Source organism: Rattus norvegicus, chromosome 4 (genome assembly GCF_036323735.1).
Source record: "Rattus norvegicus strain BN/NHsdMcwi chromosome 4, GRCr8, whole genome shotgun sequence".
Taxonomy (NCBI): Eukaryota; Metazoa; Chordata; class Mammalia; order Rodentia; family Muridae; genus Rattus; species Rattus norvegicus.
In genome coordinates, this window is record NC_086022.1 from 68,451,432 (window position 1) to 68,477,933 (window position 26,502).

At 44.1% G+C, this 26,502-nt stretch overlaps 1 protein-coding gene across 4 annotated transcripts in view; it reads right to left on the reverse strand.

Moving 5' to 3' along the window:
* Positions 1–26,502, reverse strand: part of Hipk2 (homeodomain interacting protein kinase 2) — a 187,047-nt gene that overhangs the window by 52,074 nt on the left and 108,471 nt on the right. For all 4 annotated transcript variants that reach the window (XM_063286250.1, XM_063286249.1, XM_063286248.1 and 1 more), the window contains 4 exon segments: positions 8,914–9,037; positions 8,428–8,547; positions 6,594–6,680; positions 4,480–4,664 (listed from right to left, as the gene is read on the reverse strand). In XM_063286250.1, coding sequence (XP_063142320.1) covers positions 4,480–4,664; positions 6,594–6,680; positions 8,428–8,547; positions 8,914–9,037 — 516 coding nt within the window.

Here is a 26,502-nt window from a genome sequence, read left to right on the forward strand (position 1 = left end):
TCTGTAATGTTCTACTTACTTCATACGCTGCTCCTCATACGCCTCTGTCTCTTTTGTTTCTACTTCACTTTGCTCAAGTGCTAATATTCAAGATAAAGCCTCATTTAATCTACGATTTAAAATGTCTGTTGCAATAACTGGATATAAACAAGGTAATGGTTTTCTACTATTTTTAAAGTGGTAGAAATTGCTGTATACTACAGGTGTGCTCTATTTTGGACTAAGTGGATGTTTGTAGGCTATCCCAGAATATTATTTTTATGAAAGATAACATTCCAAATTTCAGAAATGAAATATAGTCATGAGTCCTACTTCTTTCTAAGTTAATGACTATCTGTACTGGCCACTTGGTACACAATGCATAGTAAATAGACTGACAGTCCTAGAGAGAGAAGAGAGAACATTCACTGGTAGACAACAGCATGCCAGCATGCTCTGGAGAGGACCAAGTGTTCTGCTGCATGCTTTCACACTGCGCTGAAGATGATAAACGATGCTGGATGCATTCTCGTGGAATGCATTTAAAGCATTCAATGATTTTATGATGGCTCAATATATAGTTTTCAGGTTCCAGAGTTTTCTTACTATAATGGGCTAAAACTTGACTGTTAGGATAAGACAAACACTTCTACTTTGGTTTAGTTTATAAAAAGACTGGCTTTTACAAATATGTACACTAAAATCTTGGTCAGAGAAATGGACCTGATGTTAGTGCAGCTTAGGCCCAGCACCAAGGGTGGGGTAGGCCTGAAGGCTTGCTTGTTCCCACTCTAGAGTTTTTCATGGTCTTCTGGGAACCCACAAAGATTTAGCCTATTCTCAGGTCGGCCTAGAGGGTAACCTGCCATTCCTTAGGGCTGACCTTCTAAGTTGTAAATTGCCGCTGCTCCTCCATGAAACACTCTATGGCTGCTTCCTTACTAAACACAAAGAACAGAGCCCTGCTCGTCTAAGCTCCCAGGTTTGAGGTGACTGTTTCACTGACAGTGGAGATGGCCAAGAGGAGCTCTCTGAAGCATCTGCCTCCCTGATACCCCCGTCACTGTTCCTCTATCATTAGAAAGGCTAGCTTTGTGGGGATTTGCCTTTCTTCTTGTGGGACAGACTGATATCTTAACTGCTTCCTGTTGAAAAACAGCATAGTGTTATAATTCAAGTTTGGACAGGCTGGGTGCAGAGTCCTCTTTGCACTGGAACTTGACTGTTTCAAATGTGCCCTGCATTAAAGGGATATTGTCTGGTCTTGCCGGGCCAGTTGACTTACTTCACTAACTGCTATGGAAAACGACTGACTTAAAAGACCCACTTTATGGTTGGTTGTGGTCCACTTATTAGGCTGGGAGAGGTTGGGTCCAGCCTGGAAACTCAGTCAAATCTAATTTTTGATAACAACATTGCTGACTGTGTTCTCCAAATCTCTATCTCTAGGCTCTTCTCACAACCGTCCTTATCCCACATCCTCAAAGAGCCTGTTGCTTTCCTGAGCTGCTTTCCCTGCAGAAATGCAAGGAGGTGAATATGTTCTTTCATGTTCCAGTCCATGACAGTTAAGGTTAAACTGATATAACTTCCTGTTTTCCATTCACAGAAGACCCTTCCTCTTCCTCTCATTCACTGAGACCTTTGCCACCAGGTTGGACTTCCTCTCCAAGCTATTTTATGACCATCATGAATACTTCAGTAGCCATATTGATAACCTGTCAAAACTTACACTTCCTATCTCAGGACCTTGTTCTCAACCTCACCATTCCTTCCTTGGGCTGTCAGACCTGGAACGATTTCTTCAGTCAACGCTCAAGCATCCTGTTTCCCTGGCCTCATTCTCCACCCTTCTGGTGCATTGACTATAACTATTATCATAATTATCTTTAGAGTTGAGCAGAGGACACTCATTGGAATCTGTTGAATTTCCTTTCCTTAGGTGAACCTTCAATAGCTTCCACTTGGGATTATAATTACTATATCACCAGCATCATCAACTTTCTCATCCACTTGTCGTTTTCTCTTACCAACTTGGCAGCAGTTCAACTAGGACAAACTCAGCTGTTTTCTCTATGCCTTCACTTACACCATCAATTTATGCTCAGACTTAAATGTTCAAAGTTCTTCCCACTCCCTTCCTTCTCTCTAAGTCTCCAAGAGCTAGGACTCAGATGTATTGCCACATACCCACCTTCCTCCTATATTTCTCTGGTTAGTTTGCTCTCATGTTCTGTTCCAGTTACCAGGATCAACACATACACATATTTTCTCTCTCTCCCTCCCTCCAATATCTCTTTGCTTATTTCTCTTTCTTTCTTAATATTCTTTTTTGCATATGTATGTGTGTGTGGTGGGAGCTTATGCTTGCTTGTGGATGTGTGGGTGTGCATGTTGAGGTCAAAAGTTAGCATGGTACCTTTCTTTGTTTAGTCTTAAAAAGATATGTTATGTATATGTGTTTGTGCCTGCATGAACTTATGTGCATCATGTGTGTGTAGGTGTCTGAGGAGGCCATAGGGCATTGGATCCTCTGGACCTGGGGTTATAGATGGTTATGAGCTGCTTGATATGGGTGCTGGGAGTTGAACCCAGGTCCTCTGCAAGAATAGTAGTGCTCTTAATTGCTGAGTCATTCTCTAGCTCCCAAGTCTTTCCTTTTTCTTATTTTTTAATTTATTATGTGTATTTTGCTGTGCACTGCATATCTGCCTGGTATCCAGACAGGCCAGAAGAGGGGAGTGGATCCCTTGAGACAAAAGTTATAGACAGTTGTGAGCTACCATATGTGTGTAGGGACTAGAACCTAGGTCCTCTGGAAAAGCAGAGCTACACAGAGCCACCTTGCGTGCCTGTCCTGATTATCCATCAAGTAGTCTAGCTAGCTTGCTGCTGGGATCCTCTTGAGCTCTGGGATTATAGGCAGACCACCTGACACTTACAGGATGCTGGAGATTCCAACAGCAGTCCTCACATCTGTGTGACAAATGCTTTATCCACTGAGCCATCTCTCCAGCCACAGTTATCATGGTCTACAATTGTAAAGCCATCTTGTTCTCAACAGATGACTTCATCATCTACTTCTGAGACAGAAGTTGTCTGACAGGAACTCCGTCAACTTTCCTCTGCTATCCTGTGCACCTGCTGACACCCACATCTCTCCCACCATGCCACCTTTTAGTGACAGGGCCCATCTCTCCACTCAGTTATAAACAGAACTGCTCACAACAGAAACTGCTCACAAGTACCTTTTTCCTTGAACCTCTCATTTGCTACCAGATCTTCCCAAGAGTATTTGCTTAAATTTCCTCACTCTTCAAAATTTCCCTCTAGTCCAATGGTTCTCAACCTTTTATGTTGTGGTGACTCCCAACCATAACATTATTTTCATTGCTACTTCATAACTGTAATTTTGCTATTGCTATGAATTGTGATGTAAATATCTAATATGCGAGGGAAATGGTCATTTGAGCCCCAAAGGGGTCTCCACTCAGGCTGAGAACAGCTGCTCTGATCTCGACACCTCCCATTTCTTCATCCCTTTCAGTCTCACTTCTTGTAAGGCTGCCATCTATGTCTCCGTTCTCACTTTATCTTTCAACCTGCAAACAAGTTTCTGCTTGGAAATGGCTGTCACTAACTAATCAAATTCTAGATTACTGATATGGCAGCAGGTTAGATCTGTATTTAATACGAGTCCAACCAGCCATTCACCAGCTTCTAAGTCCTTTGACTAGCTGCACTGTGCTTCTGATAAGAGACAAAACCCTTCCTGAGCATGGCTTGCTCTAGCTTACTTCTGTGGCCTTGGCATGTCGCCCCCTGTCCCTAGGTCTGGTGTGCAGTCATGCTGGAGAGTTCAAAAGGCAATGGCCTGACTTCTCATATGCATCTTTCCCCCACCCTTCAGAGATTTTGTTCTCGGGTCTTCTGACCGGCTGAGCAAGCTCCTTGTTATAAGGGCTCATCCTACCGCATCCCTTTCTTGGTAACAGCCATTGTCTTCTATCTTCCCCGTGAAGACCACAGCTTAACCAGCAAGTGCACAGTCTACTTGTTCCTCATTGTAGCTCAGTGCCTGGTACAGCCCACAGCGCGCCACAGAAATGAAGCAAACGAGATCAGTTCACTCTGGGACAGTTTTGGAACCAACCTTTGGGACTGATGCTAGATTGCTATAGAGCATTGCTATTTTGTCCACTTCCCTTTGTGCGTTGATATCCAAGTTCATCTGGCCCTAAGGTCCCCCATGTTCCATCATTCCCTTCTTTTTTGTACAAATCGTAGTCTTAGGCCCGATCTAGCCCCCACAAGTTTTCTAAGTGCCTTGTTGGAATGAAGATTCTCATTTTGCTTATGTGTTGTATCTACATCTGTTTTTCAGCTATAACTGAGAACTGGGACACAGCAGTAGAAACCAGAAGGCTATAAAGCCTCAAGTATTTACTACCCGGGTCTTTAAGTGTTGCCCTTGGTACAAAGCATAAGCAGGGCACTTACTGAGTACTATGAGGAAAATCCAGTAGGTGCGTCATGGTGACAAAGGGGTGGTTCAGAGTTTCAATGGGAGTGATCCTCTTATCAGCATCTATGGTCAGCATCTTCTTTAACAGGTCAATGAACTCCCGCCGGTCTGCCTTCTCTACTAACATGTCACTCCCTTCCAAATCTGTTGTCATGTTCACCTGGAAGCAAGCAGAGACAGGTGAGAAAGAGCCATAGTATATTCTGTAACCTCCTCTGATCTCAAGCCTCCCATCCTAGGTGTCAGAGGATAGACTGTGCCCATGGTCCTGTGTGCTGCTACTGTCCCCAGGTAGGGGCTGGGACAGAATGTGGCCACCATGGTTGACACCTGCAAATGCATCCCAGTGACAAGGCACAAAGCTGTTCCTGTTTTAACTGGCCAAGGTGAAATGCAGCTTTCATCACACCTTATTAAAAATAACCATAGGATAAAGGGTTCTGGAGGCAGATTGCATAACAGTGTGGATGCACTTAATTCTCCTCAACTTTATGTTTTAAAAAAGGCTAAGATGAGATGCCATATGTGTTTTTACCACAAGCAAACAACAAACACACACACACACACACACACACACACACACACACACACACACACACACACACACACACCACAAAAGCTCTAAGATAAAGCAGTAGAAAAAGATGGGGAAAAGTGTGTTCAACCTCTGGAGGGGAAAAGAGCTTGGGTTCCCTCTTCCTTCATCTCTACGACATCACCCTTCCCATGGTCCCTAATCGGGACCAGGATGATTTAAGTCCCTGTGTTCCTTGCAGTTGCCTCTGGCCAAGGAAGGGAGTGCCGCTGACCACTGGACTGTTCTCCCAAAGGCAGGTCTCTACTAGCATAATCTCTGAAAGGCTTGCTTTCCATGCTTGCTTTTTTTTTTTCCAAGAGGGGATCTGGAAAGCAATTTCAGTTTTCACAGACCATCTGAGCTACTAATAAATGGACAAGTGTGCTTTACTAGAACCAGGAGTTCTAGTCACACTCACCCTTCCTAAGAGGTGAGCTGAGTGTTCATTGGACTACAGCTTTATCTCTCAGTCTTTAAAAGGAGCTGTTATTCTGGGTTGCTCTGAGTTTGGACTAGTCTGTAACTAAAAACACCTGAAGATCTAGAATTCTCTCTGATAGAAAGATAGGAAGGTCTGTACTCTGCTAGTGAGCTGACAGTGACTGAGTATAGTGGTTTGATTGGTCTTCCCTAAAAGCTAAATTCAAGTCCTAATCTGTGGGAGCTATGAATGTGACCTTGTTTAGAAATAGGGTCTTTGCAGATATAATCACGTTAGGACGAGGCCATATTGGATTAGGATGGTTCTGAACACAATAATCAGTGCTTTTACAGAAGAGATCTGACAGTGGGACCAGAGACGACACAGGGATAACAGCCATGTGGAGGGTAAAGCCGGGATTAGAGTGATGCAGCTGCAAGCAGGGAATTCTGCGGCTGCCAGAGCCACGGGAAGCCAAGCACATGGATGCTGTCCACTAGGGCCTTCAAAAGGACTGTGGCCCTAAGGACACTGGCACCAGACGTTTTTAGCCTCCAGAACTATGAGACAATACATGTGTGTTGTCTTAAGCCCTCCAGTTCACTCTACCTTGCTATGTAGGCCCCAGGAAACGGACACACTGAACCATGGGCATCAGCTCCAATACAGCAATGGGCTGATGCCTCAACTCCAGAGCCAGTGCCTGCCTAGGCACTGCAAGGCCCTCAGTACAGGCACTTTTAGCACTAGTAAGGTTGGCCATTGCTTAACAAACAAGAAGCAATACAATGCAACTATTTTTTCTAAAGAGTTGGTTTCCTAGACCAAACAGTTTCTCACTAGGTCTGTCATAATTGTTCACAAGCAAAGCTAATGAGCACAGTTAAGAATATCACTGCTGGTGGGTTTTTATTTTCTATTTTCATTTTTTTGTTTTTAAAGATAGGCTTTCTCTACATAGCTCTAGCTGTCCTGAAACTCACTATGTAGACCAGGTTAGCCTCAAACTCACAGAGAGTCACCTGCCTCTGTATCCCGCAGTGGTGTGCCCTGCCCAGGGTCTGTACCGCACATTCATTCACAGAGCGTACCTGGGCCATGTCATCCAAACAGTTGAAAATGTACTTTCTTGCTTCTTTTGATTTAATCCCCGTCTCTGCTTCATGGTCATCTGGTGTCTATTAGAAAAAGCAAAACCTGGTTGGTCAGATGGTATCTCTTAAGTCGCTGAATCTTGAGCTCCTGAGCTTCTACTTTGCAAAGGAGGAGACCCTGGTTTCTCCGGAAGTGTCTGCACAAGAGCTCCTCTCCCTGTCTATCCACACTAGCTCACCTTCCTTCCTCCCCAGACTCCCACTCATGCCCACTCCAATAGTTACCAAAGATTCTAAAGAGAGCATGAGAACCACCCCCTTACTACCCTGCAGCTTCCCATAAGGTGAAGGTAAGATCCCACCCGGGAAGACCAGAGCCCCTTTTGACATACTTTGTAATATATTTCATTTTACTTAGCAATCCCTTACACCTACAGCTCTCACTAACATACAGCTCTACATTAACTCACTAAATGCTCTTCAGAACTGTGGTCATTAGGATGACTGCTCTCCTCTTTTACTACATGGAAACACAAAAATATAAAGTTTGTGGGCCTAACAAAGTTTCTTGCTTACAAGTGGCAGCTGTTTCCAGAGCCCGTATTCTATGCCGCTCTTCCACAGACATTTATCAGCTATCAGCTAGGAAACTGCTTTTTCTACTTGCCGTGGGGTTTGGACTCATCAAAGTATATAAGGCAATTAATTCTGGACGAAGGCCAGCACACTTGAAACAGCTCAACCCCTAGAAACAGCTGAACATGACGTTCCTGGTAAAACACCGAAGTAGTTACCTTGTACCCCCAACCTGGGTTCTTTCTCTTCTACCTGAAGACTTGTTACTGGACTTTGACAACTCTCACAATTACTGAATGTCAGGTGGTCCATCTGTAGCCTAAGAGCCGGTTTAGCTTTCAAATCCCAACGTTTTGAAAGTACATAGTATCTTAAAACTGTATTAGGATTTGGTTGGGGTCCTGTCAAAACCAAACCAAATCAAACCAAACGAAACCCACTAAAACCCAACCTACGGCAAAAAATGAACACACTATATACTTACGTATACTATATACTATATACTATATACTATATACTATATACTATATACTATATACTATATACTATATACTATATACTATCTCCTTCCCAGGAAAAGTATGTTAATTTTAATTACAAGACACAGTTAAAGTAAAAGCAAACTATGTTTCCATGAAGGTGAAGTCACCAAGACTTTATGGTATCCAGTAGGGCACTACACTGTCCTGGATGAAGATCTGCTCTCTTACCAGGGGTTTGTGACATTTGCATGGCTTAGGCTACTTTCACTGCCTTAGAAAATCCCTCTGTACCCTACAGGGCCCAACACAAATGTTGCTGCCTGCCTTTGGCCCTGGCCTGGCTTTCTTTTCGCTTGCTTGGGTCACTGTTTCCCACCTTCGGTCGGTCCTCCTAGGAGGAGGATAGTCCATACAGTAGCCTGGAGCTTGGGGCACCAGTCCTGTTTCCCCACAGACAGTGACCTCCTTAAGGGCAGAGTGTAGCTGCTTCATTTGCCTAGCACAAGTCAGTCATCAAGGATCATGGGATTAAATCCCCAAAATTCAGCAATCTTCCCATGGGACACAGCGTCTCCTGCAGCAGTGGGTCGAGGAAACAGGTGTTTTCAAACATTCAGACCCAGAAACGCCGTTTATTCACAACTCTACCCTACATAGCCATTTTGCTGGCCAGATTAAAGTCACCGATTTGTAAGTATTAAAAGCTCATTTTTGTCTTTCCTTTTTTTCACTATTGGGCCATCAGTGTGGAAGGGATGGAGTGTTTTTCCTACCTTTAGCCTCCACAAAGGATACGGTGAGTCTGTGTCACGGTTGAAAAACCTAGTTGTCTTTGTCCCTGCACTTAATAAATATTCAGCTGGTAAACCCTGTGTTTGTGAAATATACCGAATCTGCAAGAAAAGATGAGAAAGAGGTCAGGGCTTCCCTGTCACAGTACATATGGCATACTGATGGCTCTAGTGGCTTTGAGGAAAACGGAATTGTTAATTTTAGAGGGAAAAAGAAGTAAAAAGAAAGAACAAACACAAACACAAACACAAACACACACACACACACACACACAGAAAGAGAGAGAGAGAGAGAGAGAGAGAGAGAGAGAGAGAGAGAGAGAGAGAGAGAGAGAGAAGAGCCAGGAGAGGGCTAATAAGTTGGCTCAGAAGAACATCATAGGGCAGATTCTAAGTGAAATGTTAATCTAAGGTTTTCTGGATGGAGACTACAGTCACACAGTGAATTCTTGTGTCACCCAGACCTACCTGATCATACTCAGAAGCACCTGGGTATAATGGCCAGCCCAGGAACAGCTCAGCAATGACACAACCCAGGGACCACATGTCAATTGCCTCACAGAATGGCAAACCAAGGATGATTTCAGGGGCCCTGGAGAGGAAGAATGGAAAGAACCATCAGTGATCTGGAAACATAGTAGCTATTTCTGTATGAATTCTAGCTCTGACCTAGGGTCCTATGTCTCCCTGTGTGGGGTCTGCATTCCAGTGACCTCTCAGTTCATTGGCTTTAACATCTAGTTAGAAGAGGGTGAAGTTAGCTTCCAAGTGCAGAGTAAGGGTTTGTTGGGTGGCAGTACAACAGACCTACAATGAAGCATGTCTGTGGGTATCACCACCATCACACTCTGGCCACATGAGTTCATGACCTGATAACCACACCACAGACAGTAGGAAGTTAGCTTATATAGCTGAATATCTGGAATTCTTTATAAAGAGTACCTAATATTTAAGAAGGAATTCTGAACAGTCTACTTTCAAGAATACATAAAAATAGCTGCTCTCACTTAAAATAAGGCGATTAAGTCCAATATATCCACTTACTACAATCATCTTTGTCCTAGGCATTTGTATTATGATTCCTCAAGGAAACACTGCTATTACTTTCCCATCAGTGTCTAGAAGCTTGATCTCTATAAAAATTCTTTAATGTTACAACTATAGAACCCTGTTCATGAATAGATCGTCTTGAGAGTCAACCAGAATTCCATTTAAACAGTCCACTCCTGGTTGTAGGAGCTAATGTCTCTGCAAATGACAAAGTCACATAGAAATTTCAAAGGCTTTTTTTTTTTTTGTCTTTTTTTTTTTCGGAGCTGAGGACCGAGCCCAGGGCCTTGCACTTACTAGGCAAGCACTCTACCACTGAGCTAAATCCCCTACCCTCAAAGGCATTTTAAAGAGAAAGTATACATGGAACTGGAGTTAGAGGCAACACTAAATCAGGGTACAAAAGATTACAAACATGTGTGATATAACCCCAAACATGAGAAGGAATGTGGCACAGCACACACCATACCCCAGCACCTCCCACTTTGGAAAACAAAACAGAATGCAAGGATAAATAAAGCTAACAAACGTAAGTAAACCTTGAGCACACATCTTAGTCCTTCTCTTGAAGTGTTATCAAGAATATCTGCTTCTTCCACAGTGCCTTTCTTAATGGCCTCCTAAAAGTTCCTGCCTCTCTTCTGCATCCCAGCCTCTTAGCCTTTTCTCAGACGCCCCACACTCATGTGCCACACACAAAGATTAGGATGGCCTTCGCCGTGTCATCCTCTTCGGTCAGCGTCTCAGCTCTATGTCTTGAGAATTGCCTTTCTTCTGTACAACTGCCACTGCTCCTGTTTTGCTATTCCTGGCTTCTTAGGTGCCACTTTCCCATATCCAAATTTCCTGCCTGTCCGTACCCTTTGCTAGAGCATCCTCCTTTCCTGTCCAAATTCTCCACGTCCCATGTTCTTCTCTTTTTATTCTTTCCCAACGTAACTATCATGGTTGTGTGTTTTTTCTGAATGATATGCTGGGTCAGGGATATAGCTCAGAGGTAGTGTACTTGTCTAGTATGCACAAGGTCCTGAGTTCAATCTCCAGTATTATAAAACAGGTATAGTGGAATCTTAATTATTTAGAAATGGGGTTGTTGTAGGTTTAATTGGTTAAGATGAAGCTATATCATAGAAGATGGGCCCTAATCTAATATGACAGATGTCCTTATTTAGGACAGGGAAATTTGGGCTCACACACTGACAAGATAGCCACATGATGACAGAGATGGAGACTGCATTTATGTGTCCCAAGCCAAGGAGCAGTTACAGTCACGAAAAACTAGAGAAGGCAGGGAAATGGCCTCTCCTCCATCTTCAAGGCCCAGCTAACATCTTGACTTTGGTCCTCTGGGCTCCTGAACATCAACAGAGTAGCTGCTGTTTCAAACATTTTGTGGTCCTTGTTTGTATCTCTAGGAAACTTGACACAGCAATCATGCCAACCCCTCACATCTAAATCTCAGTCTCATCTTGGAACTGTCTTTTCAGTTCTAGGATCGAGTCTGAGAGCCTGGAACCTCACAGGCTATGTCCCACAGTCACATCAAAGTCCCCAGGTTGAGAGGGAACCCATCCCTACCTTTCCCTCATCTTCCTCATTCTATTAAATGAACCCAACACTCCCACCCCCACGCTGCTGCTTTGCAAGAGATCCAGGACAGATCCCTTTCCCTTTAATACCTCTACCACCCCGACCATCCACGGGCCCAGATCCAAAGTCTACCTCAAATCAGCCCCTCTTCTCCCTCTCCCATGGCATAACTGCGGCTTCCACTGCCTTACCTGAAGTGTCCCGTTTTTCCTTCCCCAATAGGCATGTATTTCAGAGCCCTCAGTGGCTAGCTCTGTATTTAGAATACATGAATCTTTCCCGTGGCTTAGGGATCTCCCCAGTTAAGGACCCAGTTTGTTCCACTGTCATTTTAAATCACTTTTCTACTGCAACAGGCTCTGGTGCCTTCGGTGTCTTTTCAACTTCTAAATACCTTAAGCACTTTCTGGACCTACAGTAGCCTTCAGGTAATGCAGTTGTGTCTCCCTCTGTGCTTGCCCCATGGCTCTCAAACAGCTTCCTCCTCACCCTTCACACTTCTGCTGAATTGTCACCACCACAGACAGACCTCCCCTGACACCAGACAGTTCTCATCTCCAGCACCACAAATATCACTTTACAGCAATCTCCCCAATAACATCCTTACTTTCTCTCTTCCTCTACCAAGCCCTTCATGAGGACAGCAGTGCCTGGCATTTAGTTGCCACTTGGTCAGTACATGAGTGTTGACTGAATACGGCATATTAAATATAAGAAATTGTGAAAATCTGAGTCAGGATGGGAGTTCTGAGGCAGTGCAGGCAAAAGAGAGGGAAGGGCTAAGTCTCCACTAGGAACTAAGTCTGGGCTCTGGTACAGAAGGACTCAGGTAGGGATAACCAGGCACCAGGGCCCAAAGGGGCATGTGCATACCAGCCCATGCTCTTGTTGCACAGACACCTGAGCAAAGGAGACAGGAGGAGAGCCTGTGTGTCTATCTGCAGACGATTCATCAAAGATTTACAGTACGAAAGGTGGAAGTGTGGAAATGTGAAATTGGTACTGAGGTCTTTCACCGTTAGGATTTCAGAGATTTGGTTCAAACCTCTTTTTTATTCTGGGGTGGAATGGGGTTGGGTGTCATTGTAACTCTGAAGTAGATTGTACCATGCTCAGCCTTCCTTGGAACTAGGAAAATCAAGTATTCCTCAATTCATGCTTCTGTGGCAGTCACTAACTCAGCTCTTGCTTTTGGTCAGCCTTTCCTCTCATGTCTCAAAGGATAAGTTCCTTTTCTCTGCACATAGGAAACCTATTTCTGATCTATTTTTTCCCTTCCTGCCCCTTCCAGTCTTCCGTACTCAAACATATGCTGCTCACTTTGCATCTGCTATCTGTACAAGCAGATTAAGATGTAAACATGAATGGAGGCCGGGCACCTGCTGCCCCCAAAGGACCTTAGATACCTCTCTGATGACTCACACACCATAACCCTTGACCATGCACAGAGTGTCAAAAAGTTACACCTAGGGAGAGAATAACTTCTTAGATCCTAAGATGACACTAAAAGTTCTTTTTTTTCCTTTTCCTTTTTTTCGTGGCAGGCAGAGATGCCTCATTATTGGCTAGCTCACTATGTAGCTCTGGCTGGCCTGAAACTCGCTACGCAGATCAGGCTGGCACTGAACTCAGACATCCGCCTGCCTCTACCTTTTGAGTGCTAGGACTAAAAGTGGTGTACAACACATGCCAGGCTAACCTCCAGTTTCCACTAAAAAGCATACACCTCTGTCATTTTTGACCCATCAACACATTTGCCTGTCTGTCTCCCTTTAAATCTGTGAGGACAAGGTCTGTGTCTAATTTATCTTAGATGCCAAGGTTGGTTCACTGGAGTGGCTCTCTCAACAGCTGTTTGAGCCCTCAGGAAAGAAACACTTGTCAGGCCAGTGAGGTAGCTCACAGTCATAGCAGTATAGCAACTTGGGTTTGAGTCCTAGAATCTAGGTAATGGTGGACAGAGAAAATTGACACAGAGTTGTCCTCTGACCTTCACGTGTATGGTATGGTGTATGTGTGCACACATGCAGCACTAATAATAATAATAATAATAATAATAATAATAATAAATAAACGTTATTTGAAAACCCCACTTTCCCCTGTGGATGCCTGTGGTCTTTGGGAATATGTGTGTACCCTGCTGTGATTCTGTACATGCCTCGTCCTGGGCTGCCAGACTCCAAGGCTCCGAGTTCATGAAGGCTCAGAAGTGAATTCTAAAGTTCATTTTTTTTTTTTCTGTTCAGCTTCCTTGACACATGCTCAGTAGCTGCCAAAGTGCACTCTTTCCACGAAGTGTACTCTGACCAGGTCATTCCACATTGGCTTTAGCTTCAGTCTCACTCACTCTCTTACTCAGATCTTCAGCCACGAGCCATTATGATTCAGGGTTACTATGTGCCAGGCACTGTGCTGGGCTCAAGAGCAAACAGTCCACCAAACCCAAGTCTCCTTGGAGGTCACTGTCTAGTTAGAGGCAGCGTCATGCAGACAGCACAGTATGCCACATGGAATGTGTACATATTACACAGAGAAGGGCAAACTGGGAGAGGAAAGACAGAGCTGGGGGCTTCCCATAAGAGGTCTGAGCTGAGTCTTGTTTCTGGCAAGGCAGGGGCAGCAGCCTCCATGCCCCTGTCACTGCTGTATCACCAGTGCCTAGACCAGGTAAGGCACCTAACACACATTTCTAGAAGGAATGACTGTCCAACGGCAGCTCCCCAGCAGGTCCCCCTAGGGGCCGGCAACATCACCTTGGCAACTACTGTGACAAGAGTCTCACTGCTTTGGCTCTTCCAGGTTTGGGAGGTTCGAGGTCCCATTCCATGGAGGTTGTTTTTGTCCTCAGAGTGGTGCCAGTACAAGAAGGTCCCTGGGCACATGGATCTCTGTTCTGTGGAGTGATCATCTGACAGCTGCTTTACACTCTCATTGCCATGGTGCCACCTCATGCGGCTGTTTTAAAGAATCCCACTACTATTTTGGGGCATCAAGATACTTTAAACACATACATGAAGTGTCAGACAGAATTGCACCTAAGAAAGAGTGACTCTTCCTTTCCAACATGACCCTTACAAGACACCAAACATTCTGTTTTTCTATGGGAGGTTAGAAAAACAACTGTCATTTTCAAAGCATCAGTGACTGAAGCTTTGATATTTAGCTCCACTGCTCTCTTGACAGTGCACATGAGAAATAAGTTATTTTTCGATCAGTCTAGACCACATGACCCTGAAGAGGCTGGCCTCCATGAGAGGTGTGAAGACTACAGCCAGCAGCCCAGTGCCCGTAGGTTCAATTCCTAGTGTTTTTAAGTACTGGCTATCGACTTCATTCCAGAAAGGGGTGCCAGAGAGGTTAAATAGAGCATGGTAGGAAGTAACTCACGTAATGTGCAGGACAATCAAACAACACTATATAACTCACCTTTTATCTGACTTAATCTATATGACAGCAACCAAACAAAAAGAACACCCCTTTTCTGGTTTCTTTCTGGTGCTCTGAATCTAACCCAGGTCTTGCTCATGTTAGGACCATGTTCAACACTGTTACTTCCCTTGTTCCTTTTCCTCATGTGAAGGACACCCTTTCTTCTTACACATTGGAACCCACAGCCACAGATCTCTCATCTCACTTTAGAAGCAGAACTTCCTACCTGTAAGCCTAGTCTTCCATTTATTTGGCCTAATGCAGACGGCAGCAGCATGCGCAAAGCTACAAGGCAAGGACTGAAAAGGCAGCACCTGCCCTGTCCTGTGGGTAGCCTTCCTATCAAGATGGCGGTTGTGATGCCAGAACGATACCCTGGGAACAAAGCCCAGGGAAGAGGTCTGAGGAGCTAAGTGAGGAGCTGATCCTGTGTGTACTCGAAACATTCATTGTAGCAGAGGTCTGTGATGCAGGAGCTGGGCACACACCCTGCTCACTCCAGTATCCTTGGCTAACCACTGGCCCACAGACAAGTATCTTACTCTTGTCCACAGTCTCTGACAGAGCAAGGGCAAAGTTCACATGCATTTCTGATATAAGTGCTCAGTCTGCAGATCATTCAGAGAGCCTGAGGGAGAGCTGAGCATTTCTGGGAAAATGCTACTCAATTTCTCCCAAGTTTTATTTCACCCTCTATAAAATGTGATTATTAATCTCACTTTTTCCTCTTGTCTGTATAGTAGCTTATGAAGATAAATTATGGCCAGTAGAATTATAAAGCAGTTTGAACTCCTTGGAAGCAGAAAACTCTATTAGTCCCTGGTATTTTATAATCACTGATATTATAAGGTGTACTCAAATTGAACTGCAGCGAAGAAGTCTGTTCCCACAAATATATGCAGATTGAAAGTAACCTCGAGATGGCTGGGGCAGAAGCAATCAAAATGTAAAATTGTATTTCAGATGGGTTGTTAAATCTTATGTTTCTATTGCAAAACTAAGGAGACCTGGCAATGCTTCCATGGGTTCTGAGCCACTGCTGAGACTGGTGGCCTGAAGTGGAAGCATGGGACTCCATCAAAGCAACATAGGGCCTGAGAAATAGCAACAGAAGTCTGAAGGAGAAGGCAGATTTGAGAGGAGCGATGAGAGATCATGTAGAAAACAGCCTACAGGGTAAAGGCTAGAGAGCTCCTTAGGCATCTTCAGGATGAGTATTCTTGGATCACAGAAAAGGCTGACAGGAGAATAGTCCTGCATCTATAGAAATGAGTTCAAACTGTCCAGGAAGTCAGGAGGCAGCACGGCTGGAGAGTTAAACAGTGGTGCAGGCCTGGCTACTCTCAGGTCAACCAGGGATTTAATTTTGAAAAAGATACAACTTCTTCAGCAAACTTTCTTTGATTAGGGGGATGAGTAGAAGGTAAGAGGAACTCATGGGTAAGTTTCTAAGATCCAAACACTGGGAGAAATCAACCTGAACCTCCCATTATGTTAGTTTATAAGGAGCCATGCTTGGACCTAGCTCAGCTGCTGGAAACCTTGAGATTTTGGTCACACTCTCTACTAACTAGCTGAAGAAACATCACAGCAGAGATCTGATATAAACAGTGGGTTTTGAGTCTAGAAGGAAAGCTGGGGAAACTCTACTTAACTTGATATAACAGACACAGAAAACACCAAGGAGAAATCTCCAGGTTTGGTCTGGGGCCACTGCTGAATGCTCATAAACTATCCAGACGAGGGTGAGGCCTTCAAGACCCTCGCTGGAAACTGTCTTGGCTCTCACCAATGCTCGAGACATTGTCCATATGGGAAGGTGACATGATCACAGTTGGTCTACATGTTGACATCTGTCTCATGCCACACTTGGACAGTCTCCAAAGGATGCTGCCTTTCTTGATCCCACTGGCCATTTCCAGCACGATGTTAGGACCAGAGGGATAACTGCTTTTTATTTGTATTGGCAGTGAGTTATCTTAGCTCTGAGTGAGATTTTCCTGAGTATTCACTAATACACAGTATTTTCCATGCTAATCCTTGATCCCTAGGGCTACTACACTTCTGCCAAGGACACCATCAAAATCAAACTTGAGTTTTGTGGCTTACATGTGGAAGAAAAAGTTGGCTCTGGGACACAAACTGAGTACAACACAAAGGCCTCTAACAATATTGGTGGACTGAAGCCAGCCCTCAGATTTCTAAGGTAGAGTCTGACATGAACCTTCCAGTTTGTTTGTCTGCACAAGAGTAGGTAAAACAAAGCAAAGAATATAGCTGGGCAGTGTGGCACATCCCTTTAATGGCAGCACTTGGAAGGCAAAGGCAGTGGATTGCTGAGTTCAAGGCTTAGTCTGATTTATAGAGCTAGTTCCAGGACAGCCAGGACTACACAGAGAAACCCTGTCTCAAACAGCACCCTCCCAAACAAACAAACAAACAACAAAAGAACATACAGCCAGAGACATATAGTCACCTAAATAAAGCTAAATTGGCTTGACAACATCTGATAAAGCAATAAAGAAGTAAAAAAAAAAAAAAAAAATCCCGCTATGAGTATATGTCCCTGAGAACTGTTCCTAGGAAGAAAGAGCTCAGATCCTTTCCAGGAAAAGCCACCATGGTTCATCTCAGAAACACTCAGCAGCCCTGAAATTCCCAGAATCCTGCCCTTCTTGGCTGTGCTGTACTCTCATTGCCTGTTTCTGGCCTGGGTGGCCTAAACCTTCCAAACTGTCTCTGGTGTTTTACCAGGAAGTCAAAGGTTGCAGGAGAGAGCCCGTCCAGGGTACAGTGTCACCAGGATAGGCTTTATGTTGGTGTCTTTTGTCAAAGTCTATGCTCAACAAATGTTAGTGGACAGTTACTAGTCAGCCCAGGGAACTGAATTATGAGGTCTACTGGTATCCACATAGTGATTTGTTTTACACTCATAAAAGCATTTCAGGTACTTTTAACAATTAAAAAAAATACTTATTTCATTTTTGTTAAGAAAGACAGACACAAAGAAGTATACAACAATGCCTAGGAAGATGTCTGAAAACATGGAGGGCTATCCATCCTACCCTCCATGTTTGATCCCTACCACCCAGATAAAAACCCAGAAGTGGTAATCTGCATTTGTAATCCTAGTGCTTGTAGGAGGAAGAGGAGGATCCTGGGGTTTTCTAATTAACCCGGGATTTCCAGGCCCTGTCTCAAAAAAAAAAAAAAAAAAAAGTCGGGATGAAATTTGAAGTTGATTTCTGGCCTCCATATGCACACACAAAGAGAAAGGGAGGGAGGAAAGAGAGAGGAAGAGAGAAAAAGAATGAGTAACTGTGGGTATATTCATAACATTGTACATCTACACACCCCACACAACTGCGTATGTGCACTTGCACACACACACACACACACACACACACACACACACACACAGACACGGTGGGTGGGCAGGGGGAACAAAAAGTATTAGAAAGTAACGACAACTACAGCCGAGAGCATCCTAGAATGTCAGAACCCCTTGTCTTCTACATGTGCCTGTATGCCATAGGCACACAAAAATGGGTGGGGGTCACACTGGTGAAATAGGTTCCTGGCCTCAGATGTCTTCTGCTTCATGAAATTCAAGATAAGGTAGGTCTGAAGGAACTGGGAAGAACAGAGCTGAGAGACCAGTAAGTGGACAGAGCCATAGACATTCAGTGACATGCTTCTTATAGTTTCTTCTGTTGAATGTTTTTCCTTCTGCTTTGTTAAGTCTGCTGACTGAAGTTGAGGGCTAAAATCGTAAAGTTATAGATTCTAAGGGAACACCTGCTGATTCTGTGAAGGGCCAACTAAACATCTCAGTCAACCGTCACGGCTTTCTGAGGGCAACCCCTCTTTCCTCTACCCTGAAAGGGAATTTGGAACTTCAATTTCCAAGGATCAACTGCACATACAGCATCGTCCCTATATTCGGCCTGCTGACACATCAGAGCTGTATGACACACCAACAGAGTGAAATCTGATGTCATGCCATGAAGAGCTAGCTCCTTCCATGTCAAACTAGTAGTCAAGGCTCACTCTCTACCCCAGATAAAAAAGCATACCAAGACAGTGACATTACCTATGTGTCACTTTACGGATTTAAATGTCAACGTTCACACTGCTTTAGCATTTAGCTTTGACTGACTGCTTCTGAGTCTCAGTAAATGTTGGTTGGGTAACTGAACACGAGCAGAAGAGTTCCAGTGCTTCCCATAGTGCCCTGCGCCTCTGCACTCCAATTCACAGACAGTGACTGCACCACAGACAAGGCTCATCTCCTTCCACCCTCATCTGCTCATGTGACTTGTGGGGTTAAATGGCAAGTCACTGTTTATTGCTGCTGATTAGGGATGAAAGAGAGGGTTCTGACAATAGAAACTTATTCTTTGAAAAGGAGGTACATTTGGTGTCACTGACTAGAACCAGATCAACTCAGAGAACAGAAGCCAGAAACCTGAGCTATGAAAAAGTCCCCACTGAGTATGGTGGCAAGCAAGCTAGAGGGTGAATTTCCATGGTAGTGGCAGGGAAAGCATCAGAGGTCTCCCTCTGTTCACTGTATATTTTATTGAGTGGAGAATTAGCAAGAGCCAAGGGCCAAAGCCCCCTAACACCCTGCAGAGCAAATTCTCAGCAGAAACTGGGAGCTAGCTGATGGTGTGTGTGTGTGTGTGTGTGTGTGTGTGTGTGTGTGTGTGTGTGTGTGTGTGTGTGTGTACCTATATATGTGTGTGTATGTATGTACTGAGTAAGTGCAGGATATGGCTATCTCCAAGAAAGCAGGCATGTGTGGGCCTAGATGAGACATGAGGATGAGGAAAGCTCTCTAGGGAAAGTGCAAATGACCCTGGCTTTGCTGAAAAACCAAACCTGCAAAGGGGACTCTCAAGAGTATGTCCTTCAAGTCTACAGCAGTAAACACCCATAGAACAGGTTTAACTATAGTCTTACAGTATGCTCTCCTGGGATTTGCCCAGGGCCAGGACAAAGGAAAAGCTCTTGTAGCTATAGGCTGGTTGCCTCAACAGAAGTTAGGAACAGAGGGATTCTGCTGGATAAGTCGGGTATAAATTCTAGCCGAGGACAACTTATTTAAGGGATAACTTTCAATAACCATGTGTAAGCAAACAAAACTAAATCCAAATTTGCTTTCTTATGTCTTAGACCCACAAAGAAACACTCAGCTGTCTCTTTAAATCTGCCACTAGGGCAGGCAGAAGTGTAGCAGGCAGGTAATTTGAATGTCATCTGAACCATCAACTCATACAGGGATGGATGGCATTGCTATCCCCTGGTGACAGCTACTGAATCCTGAGACACACACAGCAAACTAAGCAGAACACAGAAGATCTTTCTGTTGGTGCAAGATGCTGAACTATTCTCCCAGGTGGAAATACCATTGCCCCACTTTCCCATAAACTGCTGGTTTTATTATAACAATAGGGCCTCTTTTATAATCCAAGATCTGGGGCTGCAGGCCTTTGGAAAGGAGCAACATTCAGCAAGAGATTAGAATGTTCATTTTGTTCTCATGAACACCAACCGTTCCTCTGACAGAGTGAGCTAACTGCTGGGTACTGGAACTAAGGAGTTGCTACAGTTGGGGAAAAGAAGTGAAGAGGAGGGAGAGAGGGATTGCACAGGACAATATGGAGGGCTGAGAGGCCGCGCTCTCCACGAAAGCTTCCGATTTCCTGTCACTGCCTCCAGCGCCTCCAGCACAATTTTGTATCTTTGGAAAGTGGTGTTTTGTTTCCTCCAGAACTCTCCCCTCACCACGAAGAGATGCTTTCCTCTGTACTCCCGCTTACATTAGAACTGCGCCCCACTTTCACTGGTAGGTTATATCTAGTCATCTTTGCGTCTAGACGGGAAGCATCCTGGGGCCCACAGGCTTCAATCCTGGTGTCTGCACCTTGCAGCACCCAGCAGAGTCTTCCACATAGGAAGCGGGAGGGTGAACAGAACTGCTTGACTTTGTTCACAGTTGTTTGTGATGGTGATGGTTCAGATCAGCACCTCTCTCCTATCATCAAAACCTAGTAAATGCTCTAACACACTAAAGTAACTATGTGAGGACAGAGAACGCCAAACTCTGATTATTTTTGAGGACAGAAGGGGGAGGGATTGGCATTTCAAGGGGGGAAATTGCAGGAGAAACAAACAAAAATCCTGCCTTTAGCAGAAATCTGACATAGGAAGTTTGTACACTTAAAAACATATGCATAAACTGATGGGGTGGAGAAAAGAACATGTGCTGGCATGTGTGTGCACCGCACTCACACACATCTAGAGATGAAGAAACAATAACAGAGAAAGATAGATGGAAGATTAAAAAACTACTTCCTCAGGCAATTAGATGGATATTTGAAGGAATGGCCAAAATCCTAGCATGAAGAATTCAGTTTTCTTGTACTAAAGAGTAAAAGTTTGCAATAGCATCTGCAGCAGCAAGTGGTGGCCTGTCACACATGCCTCCTGAGAATTGAAGGAAGTGTCTGCATGCATGTACTCAGGCCTGGTTGACTCCCTCGAGACCAGAACTCCCCTGGGAGAAAGAACTCACACTGATTTCCTACGGAAGTGCTGGCAATGTTCTGTTAGGATTAGCACTGTGCATAGCAGGAACTAACTGACAGAAGGAGCTGACCAGACTCAGGGGCGGCAGTTGAAAAGTTCTAACCTAGGACTGTCTAGTTTTTTCATTTGGCCTCAACAATTGACTTTAAAGAGAAAGAAAAATAACAACAGCCCCCCTAATCCTCCAAAGATTCAACTAAGAGTCAATTCCGAAGCTAAGTGAAATCTTGCCTTGTTAGAAATTTTGGCTTGGATAAAAATCCCACAGAAGTCTTCCTGGTTGATTAACCTAAGTGCTCTCTCAACAAACACATGTATGAAGAAGCCCTGGTGCTTATACACAATGAATGTTTGCTTAGTCAGAAGCAATGAAACTGTCACTGTAGGACAATGGATGGAACTGGAGAGCACCATGTCAAGCAACAGAAACCCAACTCAGGACCAACGCTGCTCTGAGGCTCTTAGGTCCATTAAGTTTCCCTGTACTCTGAAGAATGTGCAACAGAAAATGGGTTTATTTACAGTTTGCTCAAATGGGTGTGTGTGTGTCTAATGTCCTCCCGCCAGGCCTACAGCCATCGTACAGTTTTTACAAAGCCACAAGCCAAAGGCTAGAACACATGTGATTTAGCTGTGAGAAGTTAACAAGCTCCTTTCTGGGGAAAAGAGGTTTTGGCTCCAGATGGCCTCCATATTAAATACTCTGAGTATTTTATTCAAGTACAGATTGAGGAAAATGGGGTTTTAAATATCCCTCACTTTTTAAAGATAAAGAGTCTCAAGTTGTTGTAAGAACCCATTTTATGCCTTGGAGAGTTTCTTGTTTCTAAGTCCATTTCTACTATGCATAGGTAGAAAGGCTTTTTGTAGTGAACTCTGGAGCCTTTAAGATCTCTTCTTAAGAGCAAGTCCCCACACTGGTCACTATCCTCGCATGCATTGTCTCTGATGTAAAAGTCCCTCCTTCTCATCTCCTTAAAAAGATCCTATTGTTTGGTTCCAGGTTTGGGTCTGCCCAGCTTCCTCCTGGGTTTGGCATCATCACTGTAGGCTATTGCCTGACTGTTCTGCTTGGCAGAGCGAGTGGACGCCACTGGGAGTTTTTCTTTCCCTGTAGGCATCGTGTTCAATATGGGCAAATATTTGTGTAGCCTCTGTATTCTACATTAACACTAGGGCAGAATCATTAGTGATTAGATTTTTCTATGGGAAACAGCAAAGCATAGGAGAGAAAGTAAATCCCAGTGGAAGATAAAAAATGCAAAGTAAGGGTGGGCATCCTAAGGTATTATTCAGAAACAATATGGGAAATGGCAGAATTGTATTTCCTCTGTTCTTTAAAGGGAAGTTCAGGAAAAGGTCAGAAGGAGAACAATGCAGGCCATCTATCACACAGCCTCTCCTCTAGAAGGGTTCCTTACACACTACAGCCTCATATTTCAATTCTATAATTATACCACCACCTCCCGCCACAGATTGCACGCCACCATGGCCTTATGAATTATACATTTCATTTCCATTTACTAACACTGGGACTTTGGTGGCCACTGCCAGGGTGGGCCATACAATGTTCCCTCCATTACATATACAAATATTACAGGGCTCATACATGTTGCTAATGGTGACCTTCAAGTCTCAACCTTTGGTTTTGTTTACCAAACAAACAAGAACTAGCTATCAGTTGTGGGTTTTCCTTGGGGAAATCATATTGGGATACCTTTCCTTCCCCTTAACAGTTTCATTCAAGCCAAATCTTGTTTAAATAAAACAAAAGGTGTCTTGAAATAGTCTACAGTAGCATGGGGTCTGAAGTGTATATGTTTGAGAGCAATATCCACTTGTCATGATCTTTGAGTTGGTGGGTGGATCAGAAAGGGGGTGCCAGAAATGGATAGTGTCTTAGTTAGGGTTTTATTGCTGTGAACAGACACCATGACCAAGGCAAGTCTTATAAAGACAACATTTAATTGGGCTGGCTTACAGGTTCAGAGGTTCAGTCCATTATCATCAAGTCAGGAACATGGCAGCATCTAGACAGGCATGGTGCAGGAGGAGCTGGGAGTTCTACATCTTTATCTAAATGTTGCTAGCAGAATACTGACTTCCAGGAAGCTAGGACAAAGCCCACGCCCATAGTGACACACCTAATCTAATAGGCCACACCTACTCCAACAGGGCCATACTCTCTAATAGTGCCACTCGCTGGGCCAAGCATATACAAACCATCACAGATACAATGGCAGAAACTGGGGGAACCCCACTCCTTCAACTAACTGACATAAGATGGCACTGAAGCTTTGTGTAGGCGGCCTTGGACCACAGCCCCCAAACTGGTCATTACCCTCTCTGCTTGCTGCACTGTCTCTGATGTAAGTCCCATCACTCTTGCTCACACCTTTTCATCTCCTTAGAAAAGAAAGACAAACAAACCAACAACCAGTGGTCTTAGTGGAAGCAGCACCCTTGGTACCTGAGAGCATGTTAACAGGGAATATTCGAAAAATAACCCCATAGAACAGATGGGTGAGCTAATTAGCATTCCCTCTGGGAACAGAGGGTATTCCCCAAAACTATCACGCTAAAGCAGTGGTTCTCAACCTGTGGGTCAAGACTCTTTGGTGGTCAAATGACCATTTCACAGGACTTGCATATCAGATATTTACATTACAATTCACAACAGTAGCAAAATTACAGTTTTGAAGTAGCAACAAAATAATTTTATGGTTCGGAGTCACCACAGCATGAGGAACTGTATTAAAGGGTCACAGCATTAGGAAGGTTAAGAACCACTGCTCTAAGTGATGGTATGAGCAGGATTTTAATTTTAATTAAAAAATAAAAAGTACTTTAGAACATTCCAGAGAAGGCATCTGTGGGATAAGCTATACATTCAAGGGATTTAATTTCCAAGGGTGGTCTCAGAAACATGAGTAAACGAAACACAGATCGCTGTGATGTGTGTTGCTCACTTAGGTTTCTTTGGAAAACCCTTTTAGTGTTGGATTGTTTATAAAGGTTTTACTAGGGGTCTGCTGGGAACACAGTGGTGACAGGCAGCCTCCAAGATGGCCTGTGATAGTCTACATCTCCTTATCTGGTGTTCTTTCATATCAAGGGGAGTAAATGTGTGGAATCGATAAGATAGTGCAGAAATAATGACGTGACTTGTGAGATTAGTCATAAAAAGGCACTGTCTTCCAGCCTGTTGAGTTGAGTTTTGAATTACTGGCTATTGGAGAAAGCAGTGGCCATGTTGAGAGGATGAGTGCTTACTAGAAGGCAGTGCCAGTTTGCCGGTCGCAAGGTTGAGCTTCCTTAGGCTCCCAAACCTCAGCCAGATGTCAAGTGTTTCTAGCCCCACCTGAGGGCTCAGTGGGTAGTCTCCCAAGACTGGGCCAAGACAATCTAAGCCAAGTTGCTCTCAAGTTGCTGACTCCCAGAAACTGAAATGATAGACACTTACTGCACAAGCCACTAAGTGTCAGGGCAGTGAAGGAATGCTATGCTCCGGGGCTGGCAGACTTGTGCAAAAGCCACTCTACATTTACTCTTCTGACCAGCTTCAGTGGCACAGCCTGGACACTTGTGCTGTGCTCCACTTAGTCCCTATTTAACTGGAATCACTTAAAAACCTTCGCCTAAGGATGGCAGTGAAAGCTAGAGGCCTTCTAACAACCTTAAAGCTGGCAGGAGGAAAAGTATAGGAAGAAGGGCTGCAAATTGCTATCCTACAGGAAGAAGCCAACTGAGATATTAATAAATTGACCTGCATAAAACTTAAACTTTTTTTATGAAAAAAGTATTAACATATAGCAGTTACATATAATAATGGGTTTCATTGTGGCATTTCAATACATGTACATATTTTGACCATATTCAAAATTTAATTTATTTTTTAGTTTTTTGAGACAGTGTCTCTTGTACCCTGGCTGGTCTGGAACTTACCTGTAGATCAGACTGGCCTTGAACTCACAGAGAGCCATCTGCCTCTGCCTCCTGAGTGCTGAGTTAAAAGATTTAAAATTTTTAGCATTGAGAACTCAGGTGATATTATCTAAGGGTAGGGATTTCCAGCTTCTCATGAAAATTAAAAGCTCAGGCAATTCTAGGGCCCATATTTGTTCATGGCACTGATGTCTCGGGATAGTGGTGCTGCCCTTTCATAAGGCCCTGTGTGCCACCTGCTGCAGCTTCATCAGCTTGCAGGTGCGCCATCTGGCTCTACTGGCACTTGAATTCTGAAACCCATAGGAGAGAGACTAGATGTAGAGAGACCTGTAAAATATCTAAAAGCAAATACTGTTATTTTTGATTGGCACTTTTTGAGGATTACAAAATTAGTTTTCTTTGCTACCCCTACCTCCACAGCTGCTATCCTCCCACCTCCACCCTTCATAGCTGCTATTTCCCTACCTCCAACCCCATAGCTGCTATCCCCCACCTCCACCCCATAGATGCTATCCCTCCACCTCCACCCATAGCTGCTATCCCCCACCTCCACCCCATAGATGCTATCCCTCCACCTCCACCCATAGATGCTATCCCCCACCTCCAACCCCACAGCTGCTATCCCCCACCTCCAACACCATAGTTGCTATCCCCCACCTCCACCCCATAGATGCTATCCCCCACCTCCAACCCCATAGCTGCTGCTATCCCTCAACCTCCAAACCCCATAACTGCTATCCCCCACCTGCACCCCTACAGCTAGGCTGATCTAGAACTCTGCTATGTACTTCAAGTAGTCTTTAAATTCTTGATCCTCTTGCTTTAGCCTCAGGAGTTCTGTGCCACCATCCTCTATACTTTCAAAATTAGTTTTCTTTGACTAGATCAAAAAAAGTTAATTCAACAGCTGCCCCAGAGGCAAGGGGCAATTTAGAATTTAGAAAGCATGTAAAACAACTAACGCACTATACAGTAAATAGCATGCATTTTAATAGCAACGTTTATTCATGAAGGTTTTCTTATGTAAGGTCTCTGCTGAGAGGAAGTGTGATGTTCTATCTTGCTGCAATCTGGCTTTCTACTACAACAATAATTTACAATAGCAGAATAAAGGAAGGCTCTGGCGCCACAGCTCTGTGACTATCTGCTGGATTCTTCCCTCCTACAAGGCAGGATAATATAGCCTTTTCTGGTCTTCTCCCAGTTATGTATTTGAAAAAGAATTATAATCAGGTTTTAGAGTGGCTTACTCAGGAATTAACTAGCCAGCCACTGGATAACTGTGAACTATCCTCTGTAGCTTTTACAAAACCTGGAAGAAGAATGTGGTTAACATATCATGCTCTTAAGACCATCATACCAAGTGGTCAAGGGCTCAATGGGGAAGAGAAGACCCTGGGTCTTTAAAAGTCACTCAAGGGTAGTTTTATGTGAGAGTGGGAGTAA